The sequence below is a fragment of the Sinocyclocheilus grahami genome, unplaced genomic scaffold, assembly GCF_001515645.1.
Source record: "Sinocyclocheilus grahami isolate Dianchi unplaced genomic scaffold, SAMN03320097.WGS_v1.1 scaffold1205.1, whole genome shotgun sequence".
Classification (NCBI taxonomy): domain Eukaryota; kingdom Metazoa; phylum Chordata; class Actinopteri; order Cypriniformes; family Cyprinidae; genus Sinocyclocheilus; species Sinocyclocheilus grahami.
In genome coordinates, this window is record NW_015506384.1 from 26,466 (window position 1) to 49,473 (window position 23,008).

General features: G+C 40.4%; 1 protein-coding gene across 1 annotated transcript in view; it reads right to left on the reverse strand.

Annotated features, from left to right (window-relative positions):
• Positions 1-23,008, reverse strand: part of LOC107567994 (fibrillin-2-like) — a 96,079-nt gene that overhangs the window by 23,550 nt on the left and 49,521 nt on the right. The window contains 15 exon segments of the mRNA XM_016253828.1: positions 4,154-4,450; positions 4,924-5,265; positions 5,686-6,725; positions 7,684-7,806; positions 7,989-8,142; positions 8,358-8,461; positions 8,831-8,932; positions 9,252-9,377; positions 9,564-9,689; positions 11,352-11,480; positions 11,765-11,890; positions 12,004-12,231; positions 20,364-20,489; positions 20,623-20,673; positions 22,815-22,952. Of these exon segments, the coding sequence (XP_016109314.1) occupies positions 4,154-4,450; positions 4,924-5,265; positions 5,686-6,725; positions 7,684-7,806; positions 7,989-8,142; positions 8,358-8,461; positions 8,831-8,932; positions 9,252-9,377; positions 9,564-9,689; positions 11,352-11,480; positions 11,765-11,890; positions 12,004-12,231; positions 20,364-20,489; positions 20,623-20,673; positions 22,815-22,952 (3,212 nt within the window).

The following is a 23,008-nucleotide window of genomic DNA, read 5'->3' on the forward strand; positions in this document are numbered from 1 at the left end:
GACAAAATTAGAACCAAATCCAAATTTCACCAAAGTGGTGAAAAGATAATCCCACTCAACCCGATCAAAGGCTTTTTCTGCATCCATAGAAATAAGTACCTCGGGCTGAGTGAGATTGGGACTTGATGTGTAAATAATACTTAATAAACTTCTAATATTAAAGAATAAGAGGCGATTCTTGATGAATCCTGTTTGATCTGTGGAGATCACAGAGGGGAGAACTTTCTCAAGTCTGGTAGCCAAAACCTTGGCCAAAATCTTGTTATCCACGTCAAGAAGACTGATAGGTCTATATGAACTAGACTCTAAGGGGTCTTTCTCTGCCTTGTGTATTAAATAAATATTAGCCTGATAAAATGTTGGTGGTAGACAGCCTCTTTCAAATGATTCATTAAAAACCTCTAAAAGCAAAGGCAAGGCAAGTTTATTTATATAGCACATTTCATACACAATGGTAATTCAAAGTGCTTTACATTAAAGAAAATTTAAATATAATCACAACAATAAAACAAGGAATTTAGAAACTTTGAAAATGATTAAAAAATGTATTTAAGAGGTTTAAAATGAATTTAAAACGGTTAAGAATAGAAAACGATTATACATCAAATATAGTGCAATCAGTTTGGACATCGCACAGTGCTCATTCAATAAATGCACAGCTAAACAGATGAGTTTTGAGTCTGCATTTAAATGTGACTAATGTTTTAGCACATCTGATCTCTTCTGGAAGCTGATTCCAACTGCGGGCGGCATAATAACTAAAAGCGGACTCCCCTTGTTTTGTGTGAACCCTTGGTATTTCTAACTGACTCGATTCTAATGATGTGAGTGCTCTGTTAGGTTTATATTTGACTTCACAAGTAGCACATGTGAAGCTACTTGACTTCATCATAATAAAAAATAAATAAATAAATAAAAGTATCTCTCTTTATTTATTCCTTCTCTTTCTAGCTTGTACTTATTTGAACAATGTCTAAGAACTTGGTATTACAACCACTTCTTGTGTCTGTTTGCCTCTTTAAGAAGATTCGCTTTATGTATCCCCCAATTGTCATATCTGCTATGTATTTAGGTCCTAGGCCATTGAGTGATTTATAAATGAGTAAAAGTACTTTAAAATAATTCCTAAATATAACTGGAAGCCAGTGTAAGGACCTGAGGACTGGTGTGATATGCTCAGATGTTCTGGTTCTAGTCAGAATCCTGGCAGCAGCGTTCTGGATGAGCTGCAGCTGTCTAATGGTCTTCTTGTGAATGCCAGTGAGGAGACCATTACAATAGTCCACCCTGCTGGCGTTAAAGGCATGAACAAATTTCTCCAAGTCTTGACTGGAGACAAAACATCTAATTCTTGCAATGTTTTTTAGATGATAGTATGCTGATTTAGTTACTGCTTTGACATGACTACTGAAACTAAGGTCTATCTCCAGAATCACACCAAGATTCCTGACTTGATTTTTAGTTGTTAGACCCCTAGAGTCAAGGTATGCATTCACCTTGAGAACTTCATCTTTGTTTCCAAATGCAATGACTTCAGTTTTTTCCTTGTTTAACTGAAGAAAGTTCTCGCACATCCAACTGTTAATTTCATCAATGCATTGGCAGAGGGAGTCAATGGGGCTGTAGTCATTTGGAGATAAGGCTAGGTAAATCTTGGTATCATCAGCATAGCTGTGACAGAACCAAATTGCCTATCTCATTATATGACTTAGTGGGAGCATATACAAGCTAAACAAGAGCGGTGCAAGAATTGAGCCTTGTGGGACTCCGCATATCATGGACGTCCACTTAGACTTATGCTCAAAGGTGAAATTTGGTCACTAAAACATTTATAAAATTTGGTTGTGAAACCATCTGGACCTGGGGACTTTGAACATTGCGTGTTGGATATTGCTTGATAGATTTCATCAATAGTTAGTAGCCTTTCCAAAACTTCCCTATCTTCCATGCTTAAGGAGGGTATATTATGTGAATCAAGAAACTGGGCTATACATGATGGATCGTTGACAGATTCTGAAGAGTATAATTTAATATAAAAGTTTTTAAAAATATTATTTATTTCTTGTGGCTTGGGTGTAATTTGTCCTGGCTCTTTTCTAATTTCCATTATCATTCTTGATGCTTCTGTCTCTTTAATTTGCCAAGCGAGGAGTTTACCTGCTCTCTCTCCATGCTCATAATACTTGGCTTTTGCCCGTATCAAACGATCAGTAGTCTCTGAAGTGGATAATAACTGAAATTCTGACTGGAGAGAAAGCCTCTCTTTATACAATTCTGTTGAGGGGGAAATCGCATAATCTTGATCTATTTCTAATATTCTGTCCGTTATTCTTTTTTTGTTCTTTACATTGGTTCCTGATTAAGACATAAGAAATAATTTGTCCACTCATGTATGCTGTAAATGCTTCCCAAATTGTGGATTTAGAAACATCTACCGTATTATTGGTCTCTACATATAACCTTATTTGATCCCTGGTTTGTTCTACAAATGTCTTATCTGCTAACAAATTATTATCAAATCTCCATTTAATCATATCATATTTGGTTTCAAGTACTACCTGAAGAACCAAGGGGCTATGGTCCGATATCACCATTGCTTCATAATCACAATGTGTGACTGCTGACAAAAGTTTGCAATCTATTAAAAAATTGTCTATCCTAGAGAATGTGTGATGAACTGGTGAAAAAAAATGAATATTTTCATTGGTTTGGAAAGTTAAATCTCCATGGATCTATTATTTTAAAGGATTTCATAAACCTTTGTAGCAATTTGGCTGATTTGGGTAGGGGTACCGTTCTATTTGAAGATCTGTCTAAGATTGGGTCTAACACAAAGTTAAAATCAGCCCCCATTATCAACTGGTGAGTATCCAGATTAGGCAAGATGTTCAAAACAGAAGATATAAATTGTTCATCATCTATATTGGGAGCATATATATTGACAAACAATATTGGTGTGTTATAGAGTTTCCCCACTATTATAACATAACGTCCATTGGAAGCAGAAATAACTTTTGTTGCAGTAAATTGTATAACCTTCTTTATGAGAATAGCTGTACCTCTAGACTTAAAGTTAAAGTTTAATGAAATACTTGATCCACCCATCTTCCTCTTAATCTGCTCTGGTCTTGGTTCTTTAAATGCGTTTCTTGTAAAAATGCGATATCAACTCCCAGTCTCCCAAGATGTGCTAATATGTTTCCCCGTTTTATCGCTCCTTTGAGCACTTTACAATTCCATGAAATAAACTGAACGTGATTTTTCTTAACAGCATTTACTTTCCTGCTAGTCATAATCAGAGTTTTGAGAAATATTGTGGGAAGCAGCATTCAAAGTATAAGGAGGGGGAGGGGGGGTGGAAGAAAAAGAAAAAAAAAGTGCCAATATTTGTTTAAAAACTACAAAACTTGAACAATTTGCACAATAACTCAGTTTACCTTTTTTTGATTGAAAGTCACACAAAAAAAGAACAGAGCGAGTTTAGAGAACCCTTTTTACCCATAACATTAACAAAAAGGATAATAAACTGTCTGACTTATCACTTAGCTCCTTTCCAAAAACATTACAAAAAAGTACTCTATAGACCTATTTACACACTTGTATTTCTTTCACTTTAACATGTTCGGTGCGGTTTTGTCCCGTTAGACTTTACTAATATCCACTGATCTGTTTAAATTATTCTGTCCGAACATGCTGAGAATGAATAAACACCTCATCTCCACTTAATTGTATACTCAAACCTTACAGATCGGCCATCTAGGTTTGAGACTTCTTTCAAAGACATTTCTCAGCCTCTCGAGGGTGTTCAAACGTGTATCTGATTCCGTCCACAGTGATTGTCAGTTTGGCCGGATAGAACAGACTGTAATTTATCCCGGTGGCTCACAGCTTGGCTTTCACTGGATTGAACGCGGCTCGAAGTTTGCCAACCTCTGGACTCACATCGGGGAAGATATGCACAGGGGAACCTTTGTAGTAGAGACACCCTTTATTTCTGGATAACTTCAGAATTTTTTCTTTGTCCGAATTGTAGTGGAAGCGAGCAATTAATGCCTGGGGCCAGAGTTCTGTGCGCACAATCTACTTTCATACTGGAATCCCCCAAGTCATAGGCTCCAAATAACTCCAGTAGCAGGTCTTTGATGAATCAAACCGGATTTCCAGCCTCCACTCCTTCTGGAATCCCGACGAATCTTAAATTCTGTCTCCGTCTACGATTCTCCAAATCCATACATTTCTCCTGCAATTTCTTGTGTTCTTTAGCCATGCGTTCATGAGACTGTTCAAGTACTGCCACTCTGTCCATCGTGTCACTCAGGGTTTTCCCCATCTCCATGCACTCATTCGCCGATTCGGCCTGTGCTTTGTGTAAGGCGGCCAGCTCTGGAAAGATTTCCTCTCGTAGCGCACGCAGGTCCTCTTTCATCTCCTCTGATCTGTTTAAATTATTCTGTCCGAACATGCTGAGAATGAATAAACACCTCATCTCCACTTAATTGTATACTCAAACCTTACAGATCGGCCATCTAGGTTTGAGACTTCTTTCAAAGACATTTCTCAGCCTCTCGAGGGTGTTCAAACGTGTATCTGATTCCGTCCACAGTGATTGTCAGTTTGGCCGGATAGAACAGACTGTAATTTATCCCGGTGGCTCACAGCTTGGCTTTCACTGGATTGAACGCGGCTCGAAGTTTGCCAACCTCTGGACTCACATCGGGGAAGATATGCACAGGGGAACCTTTGTAGTAGAGACACCCTTTATTTCTGGATAACTTCAGAATTTTTTCTTTGTCCGAATTGTAGTGGAAGCGAGCAATTAATGCCTGGGGCCAGAGTTCTGTGCGCACAATCTACTTTCATACTGGAATCCCCCAAGTCATAGGCTCCAAATAACTCCAGTAGCAGGTCTTTGATGAATCAAACCGGATTTCCAGCCTCCACTCCTTCTGGAATCCCGACGAATCTTAAATTCTGTCTCCGTCTACGATTCTCCAAATCCATACATTTCTCCTGCAATTTCTTGTGTTCTTTAGCCATGCGTTCATGAGACTGTTCAAGTACTGCCACTCTGTCCATCGTGTCACTCAGAGTTTTCCCCATCTCCGTGCACTCATTCGCTGATTCGGCCTGTGCTTTGTGTAAGGTGGCCAGCTCTGGAAAGATGTCCTCTCGTAGCGCACGCAGGTCCTCTTTCATCTCCTCTCGATTCTTTTGCATCTCCAGATGAAGGCTTTCCATTTGCGATTTAATATCTTTAATCACTACCTCACGATGCATATGTAGTTCCGCTCTGAGTGCACTCAACGAAATAGGAGAATCGCCGTCGTCTTCGTCCATCTTTCTCTCACTGCTTTCTGCTTTTGTATTGCGTTGGATTGTCGATGTAACTTTTTGCACGAGCTCGGTTTCATGTCGAAAAGTTTGTTGTTATGACTCTTTGACAGAAATGTAAAGGCTTTACTTGGTTGATTAGTCTATTTAGCAATAATTTGTTATTTATTTGAGGAGCTCCCTTCTGTGCTGTTCACTCCATGCGGGCGGAAGCGGAAGTCTCAGGGATAACTTTCTAGAGTAGAAGGCAAGTGGATGGAGTGTAGGAGGCTCTCCGTGACTTTGTGACAATACCAATCCTACCCCTACTGTTAAAGCATCCACGAGGAAAGTGAGTTTTGGATCTGAATGAACCAAGGTAGGAGTGGTGCAAAAGGCATCCTTGAGTTTCTGGAATGCATTGACGGCGTCAGGAGTCCAGAACGGAGACTTGGGCTTATTCTTTAGCAGTGAGGTGAGAGGTGCACAGATCTGACAGAATTTGGCGATGAAACGGTTGTAGAAATTGGTAAAGCACAGGAATCTTTGGAGTTCTTTGATGGTGTTAGGTTGAGGCCAGTCCTTGACAGCTTGTACCTTCCTCTGGTCCATGTGAATGCCTTGATGGTCGATGATGTAACCCAGGAATTGGATGGTGTCATGTTGGAACTCACACTTCTCCAATTTGAGGTATAGATGGTTTTCTCTCAATTTCTCGAGGACCTGTTTCATCTGGTGGCAATGTTCGGCCAGGTTCTGGGAGTAGATGAGGATATCATCAATGAATATGATGACAAACTGATGGAGGAACTCCCGGAACACCACATTCATGAATCCTTTGAAGACAGAGGGTGAGTTGGAGAGGCCATATGGCATCACCTGGTATTCATAGTGGCCTGATAGTGTTATGAAGGCGGTCTTCCATTCATCACCCTCACAGATCTGAATGAGGTTGTAAGTGCTACGCAGGTCCAGTTTGGAGAAGATGCAAGCACCACAAAGCTGTTCCAGGGTGGCTGGGACCAGAGGAAATGGGTAGTGATATTTGACAGTTTGCGAGTTCAGGATACAGTAATCGATGCATGGCCTCAAGCCTCCATCCTTCTTGCTGATAAAAAAGAAGCTGGATGTTGCTGGTGAAGTAGAAGGGTGGATGAATTCCTGCCCGAGAGCCTCCTCGATGTACTCCTCCATGGTCTTCTGTTCCGGTATGGACAGCAGGTATACTCTACCCTTAGGTAGCATGGCCCCATGCAGCAGGTCAATTGCACAGACCCATGGCCAATGAGGTGGTAATTCCGTTGCTGCCTGCTTGCTGAAGACATCCTGGAAAGCCCTGTAGTCAGGTGGAATCTCAAGAGTCTTCGAGGTCTCTGGGCTCTCCACAGTCATGAGGATGGAGTTGTAGAAAACAGCTGTAGAAAACAAGAGACATGCTTTTATGGAGACAATCACCACTCCATTGGAGGATTTTCACTTGACTTAAAGGGTTAGTTCACCCAAAAATGAAAATTAGCCCATAAATTACTCACCCTCAAGTCATCCATGACTTTCTTCTTTCAGACGAATCCAGTCGGAGTTATGAGAAAGTGATGATCACAGATATGGATATTTTTGGAGAGTTAAGAGCATAGGCTTAGCTGAATAATCACACTGGTGTCTTTGCAGGTGGTGATGGACCCAGAGAGCGGAGCAGACGACAGAAGATGAACAGATAAGTAGATCAGGTAAGGTGCCAGGGAGGTTGATGCACGCATGTGAACAACAAGACCAGACACTGAGGAAGGAATGTGATGGTGGCTTATTACCGGGCTTGATTGGTGTTGACAGGTGGAGTGCATCAGTATTTGGGTGATTAAGAATGAGTGGGAGGAGCTGAAGGATCTGGCGTTGCTGTTGACTCCATGACAGAGACATGTGTAGTAAATCAGCAATTCATTACTGCCCATAGGTTTCTGGAATATTTCTAATTTACTTACTTTTACATTCATTCAGCAGGAGCTTTTATTTAAAGTGAATTACCAAAGAGAAAGACTACGAGCAACAATACGGCAAGTTTAAAATCTAAATTAGATTAGTAACACACTAGAGCAAACGTGTAATGCAGAAAATAACTTCTTGTAACTTTTAATTATTGGAAGTATATTTCAGGGACTACTCTAATTTTAACTCTAATAATTTTCCAACGATATGTCTTTAATTTTAGTTATGATGACACTTTATACAACACTGATTTTCTTATACAGCATTTCAAGAATCACAACCACAAAGAGGTTAAAATTAAGCCATGCATATTTCTGATTCGGAAAATAAATATTACAGACTACACACCATTCTATCCCAGTAACATGGTAAATCATAACTAACACGCACCAGCACATCTGACTCCATCACCAGACCATCCGTCACTGCAGGAGCAGCGGTAATGTGCCGGTGTGTTGACACAGGTGGCGTGTGTGTCACAGTTGTGAGTGTTAATCTCACACTCATTAACATCTGGATCAGAGCATAAGAGATTACACTACATACCAATACAAACACCACTAACAACTAATGCAAACTGCGGAGTATTAACTTATCAGTGTAAGTGTAGTATGGTAGTATTTATAATACTAAGTATAAGGTACACATCACACACAGTAAATTATTCTGACGTGTTTTTCTGGATCAGGACTCACCGGTGCAGCCAGAGGTTCCTTTCTTCACGACGTAACCCATCTCACAATGACAGATGAAAGAACCCTTGGTGTTCTCACACTCCCCAAACACACAGATGTTGGTGTTGAGATTACACTCATTCACATCTGCAAACAAAGGCCCCACAGCAACAGACTAAACCAAAATCAGATCATCAGATGACTGTGTAAATTTGAAGAGAGAGCCAGTACAGAAAGACTTGATACTTCTGTCTTATTTTTGTTCTTATTTGTTTTATATATAAACTTGAGAAATGTGCTGTGTAAGCTGAATTATATTCAAATGAACAAACATATAGTTTCTTAAAAAAATAAAAAACAGAATTGAGCAGCATATGCATGTCCTCAGACAGACAGCTGATGACCAGGTGGACACACACACCTATAGCTGCCATCAGTATTTTCACAGGTGCCTCCATTACACAGTGAGAGGTTTCGTTCACACTCGTCAATATCTACAGCATCAAAAAAGCACACACATACACACCACAATGATGGTTACTCTCATAATCATGGCTCTATAACTAGATAGACAAACTTTAAGTTGGCTTGAAAAAGCCTAGCCAGAAAGTTTGAAGTAGTTTTAAAAGCTAAAAGTTTGAGGGTTTTAATTTTTGACTAATTTGAAGTAGATTTAAAGTTTTGAAGGCAATACAATCTATCAGAAAAATAGATAGATAAATAAACAGATAGATAAATAGGTAGATAAGGAATAGTAAATTAGCATGTCGCTAGCATGATTAGCAAGTTACTAGCATGTCACTAACGTGTTTCCAGCATGATTAGCATGTCGCTAGTATGTTGCTGGCTTTATTATCAAATACCTAGCATGTTGCTAGCATGATTAGCATGTGACTAGTAACTCCCCTCTGAATTACTACAGTACACCTCACATCCTCCATTCTCTATCGTACACTCATCTATATCTGAAGAGTGCAAAGGACATCAAAACAGACATATAATAAAATATATATTAAATGTATAAATAAATATATTAAAGGTTTTAAATATATTCACATAGAAAACAGCCATTTTAGATTGTAATAATATTTCTCAATGATACAGTTTTTACTTTTGAGTAGTGTAAATGTATACCCACTTTGTGATTATATACTCTTTTTTTCATGAATCTATCTATTCATTCACACATGAGAGTGGATGGGCAAGAAGTAAATGAACAGATAAAATGGAGAGTTAAAAGTCATTCAAAGTTCATCTAAAGCTAATCTAATGCAAAACTCTGACCTGTGCAGCCTTTCCTATCAGGTGTCATCCGATAACCAGAGTTACAGGAGCACTGGTACATCCCCACCACATTCACACATCTGCCATTAAGACACAATGTGCTGCTCAACTCACACTCGTTCACATCTGCAGACAAGCAGTAACGTCCATCAGATCCATGAGAATAATCAGACAAAATATATTTGTGTTAAAATGGTTTATTTCAAGTGGTCTATGTATGATAATGTAATTGAGCTGAGAAGTTCTAAATAGTTCTGCAGACGGTGTCTACTGAACAAACAAGAGTGAGATATGATATAATTTAGTTCTCACCAACACAGGCACTGCCGTCCACAGACAGCTGATGACCAGGTGGACACACACACCTATAGCTGCCATCAGTATTTTCACAGGTGCCTCCATTACACAGTGAGAGGTTTCGTTCACACTCGTCAATATCTACAGCATCAAAAAAGCACACACATACACACCACAATGATGGTTACTCTCATAATCATGGCTCTATAACTAGATAGACAAACTTTAAGTTGGCTTGAAAAAGCCTAGCCAGAAAGTTTGAAGTAGTTTTAAAAGCTAAAAGTTTGAGGGTTTTAATTTTTGACTAATTTGAAGTAGATTTAAAGTTTTGAAGGCAATACAATCTATCAGAAAAATAGATAGATAAATAAACAGATAGATAAATAGGTAGATAAGGAATAGTAAATTAGCATGTCGCTAGCATGATTAGCAAGTTACTAGCATGTCACTAACGTGTTTCCAGCATGATTAGCATGTCGCTAGTATGTTGCTGGCTTTATTATCAAATACCTAGCATGTTGCTAGCATGATTAGCATGTGACTAGCATGATTAGCAAGTTACTAGCATGTTGTTAACATGATTAGCAAGTGACTAGCATGTCGCTATAATGTTGTTACCATGATTAACAAGTGACTAGCATGTTGCTAGCATGATTAGCAAGTGACTAGCATGTTGCTAGCATTACTGCATGACTATCAAGTGACTAGCATGTTGCAAGCATGGCTAGCAAGTGACTAGCATGTTGTTAGCATGATTAGCAAGTTACTAGCATGTCATTTGCATGTTTCTATCGTTTTGATAACATGATTAGCAAAGTTACTAGCATGTCGCTATCATGTTGTTAGCATGTTTGCTAACAGGACTAGCAAGTGACTACCATGTTGCTAGCATGACTAGCAAGTGACTAGCCCATCGTTAATATGATTAGCCAGTTACTAGCATGTCATTAACATATTTCTAACATGTTGTTAGCATTATTAGCAAGTGACTAGCAAGTTACTAGCATGACGTTAACATGTTTCTAGCATGTTGCTAGCATGATTAACAAGTGACTAGCATGTCGGTAGCAGGTTGTTCGTATGATTAGTAAGTGACTAGCATGTTGCTTGCAGGATTAGCAAGTGACTAGCATGTTGCTAGCATGATTAACAAAGTTACTTGCATGTCGTTAGCATGTTTCCAACATGTTGATAGCATGATTAGCAAGTTTGCTAGCATTTTGCTAGCATGATTAGCAAGTTACTAACATGTTGTTATCATGTTTCTATGCTAATCCAGCTATAAACCAGTTGATTCAGTAAAAAAACAGCTAAAAACCACCCAAGACTAGCCTGACCTGCTAAAAAAAAGTGTCTAAAACCGCTTTAAAACCAGCTTGGGAGACCAGCCAAAGCAGACAATCAGCTTAGGCTGGTTTTCGCTGTTTTTTCAGTAGGGAGTTGTTAAGCTTTGCTATAGCAATAGACAGCTTAAATACACCATTAGTCTTATTGTATAAAAGTTTTCACTCTCTCAATGAAAGTCTATGGGATTTTAGGTGGTTTTGATAGTCTGGTTTATGAAAACCGTAAGCCGGATCAGTAAGAAAAGACATAGCAACCCGAGTCAGACCAGTCTGAAGGTCTGACCCGAGTTTGGTGATTGTAGCTTTAAAAGTCTAGGAGGAGATGCATTTTAAAATTTGTTCTCAGAGAAGAAGTAGAAGAAAAAGAAGAAGAAGTTTAAATGTCAGATTTCAGTAAGTTGGCTTTTTCAAGCCAACTTAATAACGGAGAGCATACTGTCAATGAAGTGTCACTCACCCAAGCAGTTCTTCATCAACATAAATCCCCTCTCATAGCCAGGGAAACAGTCACACTGGAAACTGCCCAGAGTGTTCACACACGTGCCATGACCACAAACATCAGGAGAGATCACGCACTCGTCAATATCTGTGAAAATTCACACACTCATGTAGAGAAACACATGAAATGCTTTATCATTTTCAACTGAATGTATGCACAGATACTCAAAGGGCAGCCCAAACCTTAATCTGAAAAGAATGAAACAATGGATTTATTCAAATAAAAGAGTTGATAATATTTGATACCAGAATGCAACTCAGTGGTCTGCGATAGCACCGATATCATTTGTTAATGTCGTCATTATGTCTCTAGTCATTCTATACTGATGGAAAGGATTGGCTATTTATATCTTCACAGACAATCAGAATCACCTGTACAGTTTTGCTCATTGGCATCCAGTGCAAAGCCACTCTCACAACGACATCTGAAGCTTCCAATGGTGTTTCGACATTTTCCATGAATACAGATGCTTTGGAAGACTTTACACTCATTGATATCTGACAAAGAGAGGATTAGATAAATGTCATTAATGAAAAATACAGTATGAAATTTCTAAGAGCAGACATAACAGTGATATCAAAATACTCCAGAGCAGCAGTATTTATTTGACATTTATAGACAGCTCTGCCAGTGAGCATGTCCCCTTTGTTGGCAAAGCCTGGTCCTCTCGGGCACAGAGCATCAAACGGGCTTGTGCCAGGCTCAGGGCACAATTCACAATCTTTGCCCCAGGCCAAACCCACCGTACAGCAACACATGTCCGTGCGGAAGTGTCCTGGTACCGGCTGCGTACACACATCTTCATCATAGGTGAGAAAACAGGCCTCTGAACGAACATCTGGGAAAAACAGCCAATGAAAGCAAATTTCTTTAGTGCTCAGCCTCATTCCTTTTTAACATTAACATGTTTAACATATTTACTGCAGCAAAAGAGCTTCAGCAGTGCTGATATCAAAATAAAGTTAGTAGTGTTTATACTACAGTATACTGGGAATGGTTATACCTCACAAGATCAGTATGATTTCCAAAGAGCCAGACCAAAAAACATGCTTCAGCACATTTAAGCCAAAAAAGGGCTCACACAAATGAACTGACAAATCATAAGGACTTCAAACACACACAACAATCATGTACCTTGGTGGTACAAGTCATTTCTGTTATGCATGTTACAGTTACACACTGTATAACAGAAATGACTTGTACCACCAAGGTGAACCTTAAAGGCTTACCCTTAAAACTGAACCTTAAAACCTTGCCAGGGGCTTAATGGTTGATTGAGATTGGATCGAGACTCGGAAATGATGCTTCTTTTGACATACTGTAGGATGTTCACAAAAATCTATCAAATTTGACTAAGCCATTCATTGGGTGAAAATTTGCATAAGCACCCAATCCAGTTACATATGCAAAATACCATGCTCGAAGACAAAGAGTCGTACATTTTCTCTCCAAATGTTCAAGACAACATTGGCTCTTTGATCCCCCAGAGGTGTGACCTCGACAGAAGTTAAAAGGCCTCACATCAGTGTCACGCCTCTCAGTCACTTGTCTCTCTCTCTCTCGTCTCTCATTCACCTTCCCGTCTTCCAGGACCGCTGCAGCCGTGCCTGGCATGCCTCGACACTTTCCATCTGGGAGGAAACTCTCTCAATCACCACTGAGTCAGAAGAACATCTTTGGAGTTCATCACTCTTCAAACCTCATTGCCAATATGTTATATCTTCTTGCTTTATATAACATGAATGATAAGCAGACATGATTGCTGTGTTAACTCACTTTATTTGTTTCCAAGGCCTTAGAATACTGGTGCAGTGGTGTTCCCATAGGACAGGGGTCTGCAACCTTTGCGACCAAAAGAGCCATTTTGGCCCTTCTCCCACCAAATAAAATTTGCCTGGAGCCGCAAAATATATTTGACCTCTAAATGAATAAAACACATTTTGTTGTTTTAATAAAATTGATGCAGATGTAAGGTAGATGCCTAGTTGCACCACTAGGTGTGATTTATGTTGTATTTGAATGTTCGTAATTTATACCTTTTTGTCCCTGGCAAGAGTGTTTGCATGGCAATGGTAGAGTGGCATCGCGGTGTTGCGCGTGCTGCTTTAGTTAAACTTTTGCTTTTACCTGTGACCTCTTCTTTGGGCTTTTCCTTGAATTGAAATGAATGATTACTTTGTCAAGTTTTGTGTCAACATTGTAATATGTGTTGCCTACCAGGTGAGGGCGCTAACAGTTAAGAATTTAAAGTTAATTGCCACCAACAGGAGAAGAGGGAAGTAATGAACTGGATGCACATTACAGGGCAGTTACAGAGCCCTGTATCAATGTCCAGTCCAATACGACAGAGCCCAGCATTACAGGAGCGAGATATCCCAAAAGAGTTCGTAAACCACCTATGAGATTAGACTTATGAATTGAGACCTTTTGATGATGCATAGTACTGGTAGCTACTGTTTACAGTTAAGTTTGGTCATCCTAAATTGTTAGTAACTATGTCCCCATTTATGTATTAAATACTGTTATTTTCTGTTACTATTTAATTTTAGTGAAAAAAGGGGAGATGTAATATGTGTTGCCTACCAGGTGAGGGCGCTAACAGTTAAGATTCCATTGGAGAGCAGAGCCGAATAAAGTTCAGTTGTTATTGACATACATGTAGTGCAGACTCGTTTATAACATGGTGTCAGAAGTATCGATTTCAAGCCAAATATGGAAGGATTGAGGCCACCACAACCACTGCAAGTTGAAGGCAACATGGCAGAGAACTGGAGAAAATGGAAACAAAAATTTTAACTGTACATGACCGCATCGGGCGTAGACAAGAAAGATAAGAAAATACAAAGCTGCACACTGCTACACGTTATAGGCGACGAAGCCCTAGAAATATATAACACGTTTGAGTTCGCAGAAACTGAAGACAAAAACGACGTTAAAGTCATAATAAAGAAATGTAATGACTATTTCGAGCCCCAAAAGAATGTCACATTTGAACGGCATATTTTCAATTCAAGAGTGCAAGTGCCCGATGAAAGCATCGATCAGTTCGTCACGGACCTCAAAACTAAAGCCAAGTCATGTGAGTATGGACAATTATGCGACAGTCTAATAAAGGAGAGAATTGTTGTAGGCATTCACGATGACACACTCAGGGCCAGGCTGCTGAGGGAAAATGATTTAGACTTGCATAAAGCCAAATTATATGTGGATGCTGTGAATGCAAGAAATGGAGATGATTGGATGGTAACCATCAGACTGAATGGACATAAAACAAAATTCAAGATAGACACGGGGGCTCAATGCAACATAATTCCACAATCAATACACACTCAAGGTTGTTCAAAGATGGAGAAATCAAAAGCAAGATTGGTGACATATGGTGGGCAGTGCTTGAAACCCAAAGGCAAATGCTTATTATTGGGTGAATACAAAGGCAAATATTATGACATTGAATGCCAGATTATGGAAGATGATGTACAGCCCCTGCTGGGACTAAAAACATGCACACAGATGGGACTCATCAAACGTGTAGCGACAATTACATCACAGCATAATGACATTAAAGACCGATATGCAGATGTTTTCACAGGACTAGGCTGTATTGAAGGAGAACAACACATCAAGATCAAATCAGATGCTCAGCCTGCCATACATGCACCTAGAAGAGTTCCAGTAGCACTCAGGAACAAAATCATGGATGAGCTGGAGTGGATGGAACAATTAGGTGTCATTGAAAGGGTGGTGGAGCCCAGAGCTTGGGTCAACAGTATGGTCACTATATGGAAACCAGAAAAGAAAAAAGTCAGGATATGCATGGACCCAAAAGATTTGAATGCTGCAATTGAAAGAGAGCATTATCCGATGACAACAATCGAGGAGGTGGTGACAAGAATGACTGGTGCTAAAATATTCGCCACACTCGATGCACAGTCTGGTTACTGGCAAATAAAATTGGACAAAGAGAGTTCCAAGTTATGCACCTTCAACAGTCCTTTTGGAAGATTTGCATACAAAAGACTACCATTTGGAATCAGCTGTGCTGGATAAATGTTTCAAAGGATTATGTCACAAACATTTGAAGACTTGGAAGGGGCTGAAGTGATTGTGGATGACATACTGATCTGGGGGGAAAATGAGAAGCAACATAACGAGAGAATTGAAAAAGTAATGCAGCGCATCAGAGAAAAGAACATAAAACTAAATCCAGACAAATGTACATTCAGAGCTAAAGAAGTGAGCTACATGGGTCATTTGCTGACTAGGAAGGGACTTAAACCAGACCCGGAAAAAGTGGCCGCCATTAGGAACATGCACAGACCACAGAACAAAACAGAGCTACAACAGTACCTTAACATGGTCACATACTTAGGAAAATCCCACAACTGTCTGACGTCACAGCCCCTCTAAGACTCCTGTTGGAAAAGACAGCTGAATGGTGTTGGGAAGAAGCCCATGACAAGAGTTTTGAGCAATTACAAAGGATGGTCTCAGAAACAGTTACTCTCAAATATTATGATTCAGCAATGCCAGTGACGCTCAGTGTAGATGCATCCAGCGGTGGGGTAGGTGCTGTGCTACTACAAAACAACTGCCCTATAGCATTTGCTTCCAAAGCATTCACTGAAACACAGAAGTGTTGGGCACAAATTGAAAAAGAATTGGCCGCTATTGTATTTGGGTGTGAAAAGTTCTATCAGTACATATTTGGCAGATGCTTCACAGTAGAATGTGACCATAAGCCTTTAGAAATTATCATGAAAAAAACCCTAGCTGACACTCCTCTCAGACTCCAAAAAATGCTCCTGAAACTTCAGAAATTCGACATGACAGTGAAATATAAAAAAAGAACAGAGCTCTACATAGCTGACGCTTTAAGCAGAAATAATCAGTCCCACACAGATGCTGACACAGCCGATGATGATATACAAGTATGCACCATTGCTTCACTGCCCATCGCACCATCACGTCTGTTGGAAATAAAAACAGAAACGAGAAATGACTCCATTTTGCGCATCGTTAAAAGTTTTGTCCTAAATGGCTGGCCTGAAGACAAACGTGATTTACCTGACCAGGCAAAACCTTACTGAGATTATCGTGATGAACTGACTGTCGAAGATGACATACTCCTAAAAGGTAACCGCATCTCATTCCACAAAGCAAACAAAGATTCATGTTACAAAAACTCCACACCAGTCACCAAGGCATTGAAAAAACCAAACGACTCGCAAGAGACATAATGTTCTGGCCTGGCATGTCGATGCAAATCACTGACCTGATTTCCAAGTGCCCAGTATGCAATGCATTCAGGAGAAGGAACTGCAAAGAGCCCATGATAGGGCATGACATCCCACAGAGGCCGTGGCAAAAGGTGGGCTCTGATCTTTTTGAATTAGATTCGGAACAGTACATTGTACTTGTGGACTACTATTCCAACTTCATTGAAGTGGAAAAGGTGAAAAACTTCAAAAGCACAACCATCATTAACATCTGCAAGCAGCAATTCGCTAGATACGGTATACCTGAAGTGATGATAACGGATAATGGCCCAGCTTATGCATCAGCTGATTTTACTCTTTTCAGTCGGTCATATGGATTCAGACACGTTACATCATCACCAAGGTACCCACAAAGTAACGGCAAAGCAGAAAAGGCTGTCCAGGTGGTTAAGTCACTATTCAAAAAAGCAAAGGCAGACAGACAAGACCCATACATCATGATCCTAGACTACCGAAACACACCCCTGGAAAACCTCCCATCTCCGGCGCAAGTGTTAATGGGGTGTAGGACTCAGACACAGCTACCCACTGCACAAGCACTGCTTACACTGCAATGTTTGACTGGCATACACGGACAACTCAAAAGCAACCAGCTCAAAACAAAACTGTACTATAATAGAGGTGCCAGACCCCTGCCAGATCTTAAGCTTGGTGATTACGTGAGCGTACAGGAGAACGCACAGTGGAAGCCAGCAAAGGTGGTTGAAGTATGTGAAGCACCACGCTCTTACATCGTGGAAAGTAATGGACAACAAATCAGACGGAATAGAAGACATCTCATACAGACAAGAGAACAACAACAAAACAGCATCACCCATGATTCAGAACAAGAGTGCGTTACCCAATTGCCACAAGCAGGAGAAGAGGGAAGTAATGAACTGGATGCACAGTACAGGGCAGTTACAGATCCCTGTGTCAATGTCCAGTCCCAGCATCACAGAAGCGAGATATCTCAAAAGAGTTCGTAAACCACCTATGAGATTAGACTTATGAATTGAGACCTTTTGATGATGCATAGTACTGGTAGCTACTGTTTACAGTTAAGTTTGGTCATCCTAAATTGTTAGTAACTATGTCCCCAGTTATGTATTAAATACTGTTATTTTCTGTTACTATTTAATTTTAGTGAAAAAAGGGGAGATGTAATATGTGTTGCCTACCAGGTGAGGGCGCTAACAGTTAAGAATCCATTGGAGAGCAGAGCCGAATAAAGTTCAGTTGTTATTGACATACATGTAGTGCAGACTCGTTTATAACAAACATTAAATCTCGGTTCCTGTTCATTTCACAATAAAGAACCCGCGGTTGATGCCTCATTATTTCCACAGTACTCTACAAGAATAAAAAAGAAAAAGAAAAGCAGAATCCAGAAGAGGCACGGGAAAATAGATCATGGACCAGAGACATCATAGTTATGGGTAGTCTTTATCAGCCATGTCAGTCAGTTCAATTTCAAGATCGGGTTGCTTACTCCTGTGAATGCGGACATATGTAGTGTCCAGGGGAGTGACAGGGAAGAATAATGTGCTTTTATCTTGTGCATTTTGCTGATTGCGCGGTGTAAATACTCCAAATTTATGTGATTATGTTCTTCTTTGATCTTTTTCAGGGAGGGGAAATGAGAGAGCGTGACTCTCTGTATATCTCTGGCGACCATCTTGCGCTCAAATGCCAAAACATCCTCCAGCATCTGCACGGCTGTCCCTGGAGACGTGTGCTGTCATATCCACCATGAAGTGCAACTTTTCTTATCAATCGTCATCTTCCAGGTCGGGATAGGTGAGGCCTTTGCTTTCTAGGAAGGTTTTCACATGTTCCAGACAAGCAACAAACCTTTTCAGCACCTCTCCTCTGAACAACCACCGGACTTTGTTATGCAGCAAAAGATCTGAATATGTGCTGTCAACTTCATCTAACAGTGAACGGAACTGTTGGGGATTTAACCCTTTTGCCATTATTTGGTTCACTATCTGGATAACAAGGTATCCAACACTTCCATACATTCGGGGGGAAATGTTTGAGCACACAGTGCTTCTTTGTACAAAATGCAGTGAAATGTACGCAGCTTTCAACCCAGTGATTTCTGAAGTAAAGTCACAAACCCCTTTTGTGCTCCTCTCATGCTTGGTGCACCATCAGTCGCCACGGACACCAGGTGGGTGGTGTTTGTTTCTTTGACTTTCAAACAATTCAGCACAGCCTCACAGATGTCCTCCCCTCGCGTTTGGCCTTTTAGTGGTATCAACTCGATGACTTCCTGCGGCCCATCGGAATTCATATACCTACATAACAGCACCGTCTGCTCGATGTCGCTAACATCACCTGACTCATCACAGTATGCTGGAGCTGAATTGATGTCCTTAATTTGCTGGTTGGTGATGTTTGCTGCTATTTTAATGGCCCTGTCCTTGACGGTTTTCGCAGAGAGAGGCACATCTCTAATTTTCTGAACAATTTCACATTTATTTTTGAAGTCAGAGAATAGATGCTCTGATATTTTAATGAATGATTCTTTCATATATTCTCCGTCTTTGAACGGCTTTCCGCGCTTTATTATCTCCTGAGTTGCCAAAAAACTAGCAACTATTGTTGAGTTTGAAGACTTTATCCACTGGGTGAAGTTATGTTTGCTCTGCTCAGCTTTCTGCAGCAGTTCTGAAATGGCTCTCTGTTCATCTTCAGGTGGGTATGTCTCAGCAAATGCTGTGTTTTTTGTTTTGTTTTTTTTGTTGTTGTTAGCCAATTTCTCACCACATATCAAACATGCCGGCAGGCCAGCATCGTTGGCAGTGAACGTGAATAAATCTGTCCACACAGAATTAAACTCGCTGTTTTCAGCCGAGATTTGTCTTTTTTTAAACGTATCCATAGTTAGCTTACGAGAGCAGGGGTCTGGACCACAATATCAGCTATTCGCACGGGAATTAGACAGGAAGTGTCGTATATGTTTGATTGATAAAATATTAAAACTTTATTTTCAGTGTCACATCTGTTACCTCAAATGCCAACAATGTGTAGCAAAGATAAAATAAATATAATTTTGTCAAGGCTGCAGTGAGCCACAGCAGGGGGCCTGAAGAGCTGCATGCAGCTCCAGAGCCACGGGTTGCCGACCCCTGCCGTAGCATCTACGCCAGAATGCATCGTTATCTTTCCTTATCGGAGAACCCTTATCAGAGCTTACATACATAAATTATACATTTTTATGCTTGTTTTCTCAACATTGCATATTTAACACATTTCAAACACATTTTAATTATTTGAATTATCACTCAGTGAGTCATTTAATCTTGTATTATATGTCTTTGGAAGGCTTTACACAGTATAATGTTTAATGCACAACATACTGTATTTTCTTCTCTTTTTTTGGATTTCTAAATCAGTATGGTACAAACTAATAAAAAAAAATATCAATTGGTATGTGATAAACAAGTAAGGTCAAAAGTAATCTAAAAGCATTCAAAAAGTACTCACAATACATTATCTATAATATGTAACCTAAAAAAACAATACACCGTTTTTGTCATGTACCGGTAATTTGTAATAAATAACATACTATACATTGTAAGTAATCTATCCAGCACTGATTATGTGCTACTAACAATAATAAAGTCTGATTTAGTAATAGTGGCTATGGTGAGGGTGAATGCACTATGACAGATCTGAAGACAGCTGATACTCCAGTGAGACTCACCCACACAGACACGTCCAGTGACATCCAGTGTGAGACTCTCTGGACACTGACATTTAAAAGAACCTCTAGTGTTCACACAGTGTCCATTATGACACACACCGGGGAACACCTCACACTCATTCACATCTACACAAAGAGAGAGCAAGAGAGAGAGGGAGAGAGGGAGAAAGTGTATTTTAATTAACTAGGTGAAATTAAGTCAAAATCAGATAATCTACAGTTTATGTGTCTCTCACTTTAATATGACACAAAATGTCACCTTCACACGAAGCCCCTCTTGGCCGAGCGAATCCTCGTTGACATACAGGATCTGTGTACATAAATAATCGCTGAAATATTATTTGAGTCTATAACCAAAACACAATATCAAATAAATTGGATATCAAATTTTTAAAATAAATATCAAAATATGTTTTAGCATACAGTATAATAAACTAATAAGGCTGCAATTCAAATATAATAAAAGTTTCATGCAGGGGCTGAATAAAGGTGAAAATAAAAGAACTGGCTCTTTCTGCATACAGTTTCCTTTAATCAAAATAAGGCACACACTACGTCACTTCTAGGAAACAAAACACGATAAACTGAGCAACCACTGAAATTATGAGATCTGACCAAGAACAACTAAGAATGAGGGCTATATATACATAGAGAATCACTAGGAACTAAACGAGGTAATGAACTAGACACAGATGTGACACATGAGGGCAAATAAAAAACTATGGTAATATATTAACAAAGACAGGAAACTGAACTGCAAAACTAACAAGAGGCAGCAGGGCAGGATCGATCGCAGGGATTTTAGGCAGAGCATAGGGAGGAGTCTAATGGGAGTTTTTCCCTTTTGGGTTTGCCCCACTATGTTGCTTTTATGTCAATTCGGGAAGCTCTCTGTGACTGCTTCTAATCTGACCGATTAATGTGACTAAATGTGATTAAATGTGTCTATAATTCTGAGGATTTAGATGCACAAAGAGCTAAGGCAAGATAATGGAGGAATTTATATTCGGCTCATATATTCTCTCCAATGTAGTCGAATTATTCGCATGAGGAGAGACTGTGTAAGCGGAGGATACCCCAGTTGAAGAGCTGCTTGCAAGCCATCTCTCCCCTGGCACTGCATCCTCTTTGAAGGCTCCCTCCTTGCCAACGGTTGGCTCTTGAGGAAGCTGAATGTGCTCACTGTGATTAGTAATGGTGAGGGAGATCCCCTCTGGCTTGACTTTTTTCTTGTGGGATGAAAGTCAGGTGTTTGCACCTCACGGTTTGAGCTTTGTGTCTGTTGAACCTTTCCACCTTGTGGCACATGGCAGGGCATATTCGAAGCAAAACAGGCCTGTGTGGCTTTACAAACCACAAAATTTCCACCCGCTTTAAAAGAAAAGGGAAAGGGACGTGACGTGACGTGTGGCCAAGTATGGTGTTCCATGCTTGGAATTTGTGCTCTGCATTTCATCCATCCAAGTGCACACACACAGCAGTGATTAGTGAACACGAACACACACACACACACACACACACTGTGAACACACACCCGTGGGCAGCCATTTTTTGCTGCGGCGCCCGGGGAGCAGTTGGGGGTTCGGTGCTTTGCTCAAGGTTCTCACCTCAGTCGTGGTATTGAGGATGGAAGAGAGCGCTGGTTATTCACTCTAACCAGTTATTCACCCTAACCCTAACCCTATTCGGCAAGGCATATTCGAAGCAAGACAGGCCTGTGTGGCTCTACAAACCATAAAATTTCCACTCAGCAATGCTGCCAGCGGCAGCGCAGTGTCAGTGTACCTGTCGTTCTTTGGTTGCCACAGTTGCCACAGTGGGCGTCTTTACCAAGGAGAAAGTGAACAATCTTTCTCCTCATTGCTTTGATCTCACAATCTGACCTCTTTGGTCCTCTTTAAGTCTTGTACAGAGCTGGGGTCTCAGTCTGCAGCTTTCAGGAGATATACCCCTCTCTGGGGGGATGTGAGGGCTGATGGTTACCTCCTTAGGGTTCACACAAGGTGAACAGAATTGTGTAGGGCAGTATAGATTCCCTCTACTTCATTTCCCTTCCTCCCCAACAACTGCTGGGTTTTGAAGTAGGGATGTTTGCTCCCCTTTGGATGGGTGCTCTACTATAGCCCTGGTTCAACAATGCTAATGAGTAGAGGAAGTTTGCCTGCAGGACCATCCCTCCTAAAAGAAAATGACAAAAAATGCCTTGGCTCTCCCCCAACTACACTGGGGTCTTTAAATAGGGCCTATGCTCCCCTGCAGCTTCCTAAAGATTTATGCTACATGTCCACCAAAATATAACAATAATGAAACATTTCATTAACAATAATGAAAATAAAACAAAAACGCTGTGCTCTCAAGCGCTCATAGCTGGGCATTTTCAGCAGAGCGCCTGAAGTTTGCAGCTGGCTAAAAATGACCAGATGTGAGCGCTTGAGAGTGCAGTTTTTATACCGCTTTGACATGGTTCACATGGGCTTCCCCAGGCCGCTCCCAGCATCGCACAGCACTGAGACCTCAGTGTAGCTCCATTAATGTTCACTTCACAGCGGCCATCCTGAAGGGTTACCCAGCACGAGCCCTTCAGACTGTCTGTCGGGGGGAAAAAAACTCCATGAGCTTGTTTTAAAAATATTTTCCAGCATAAG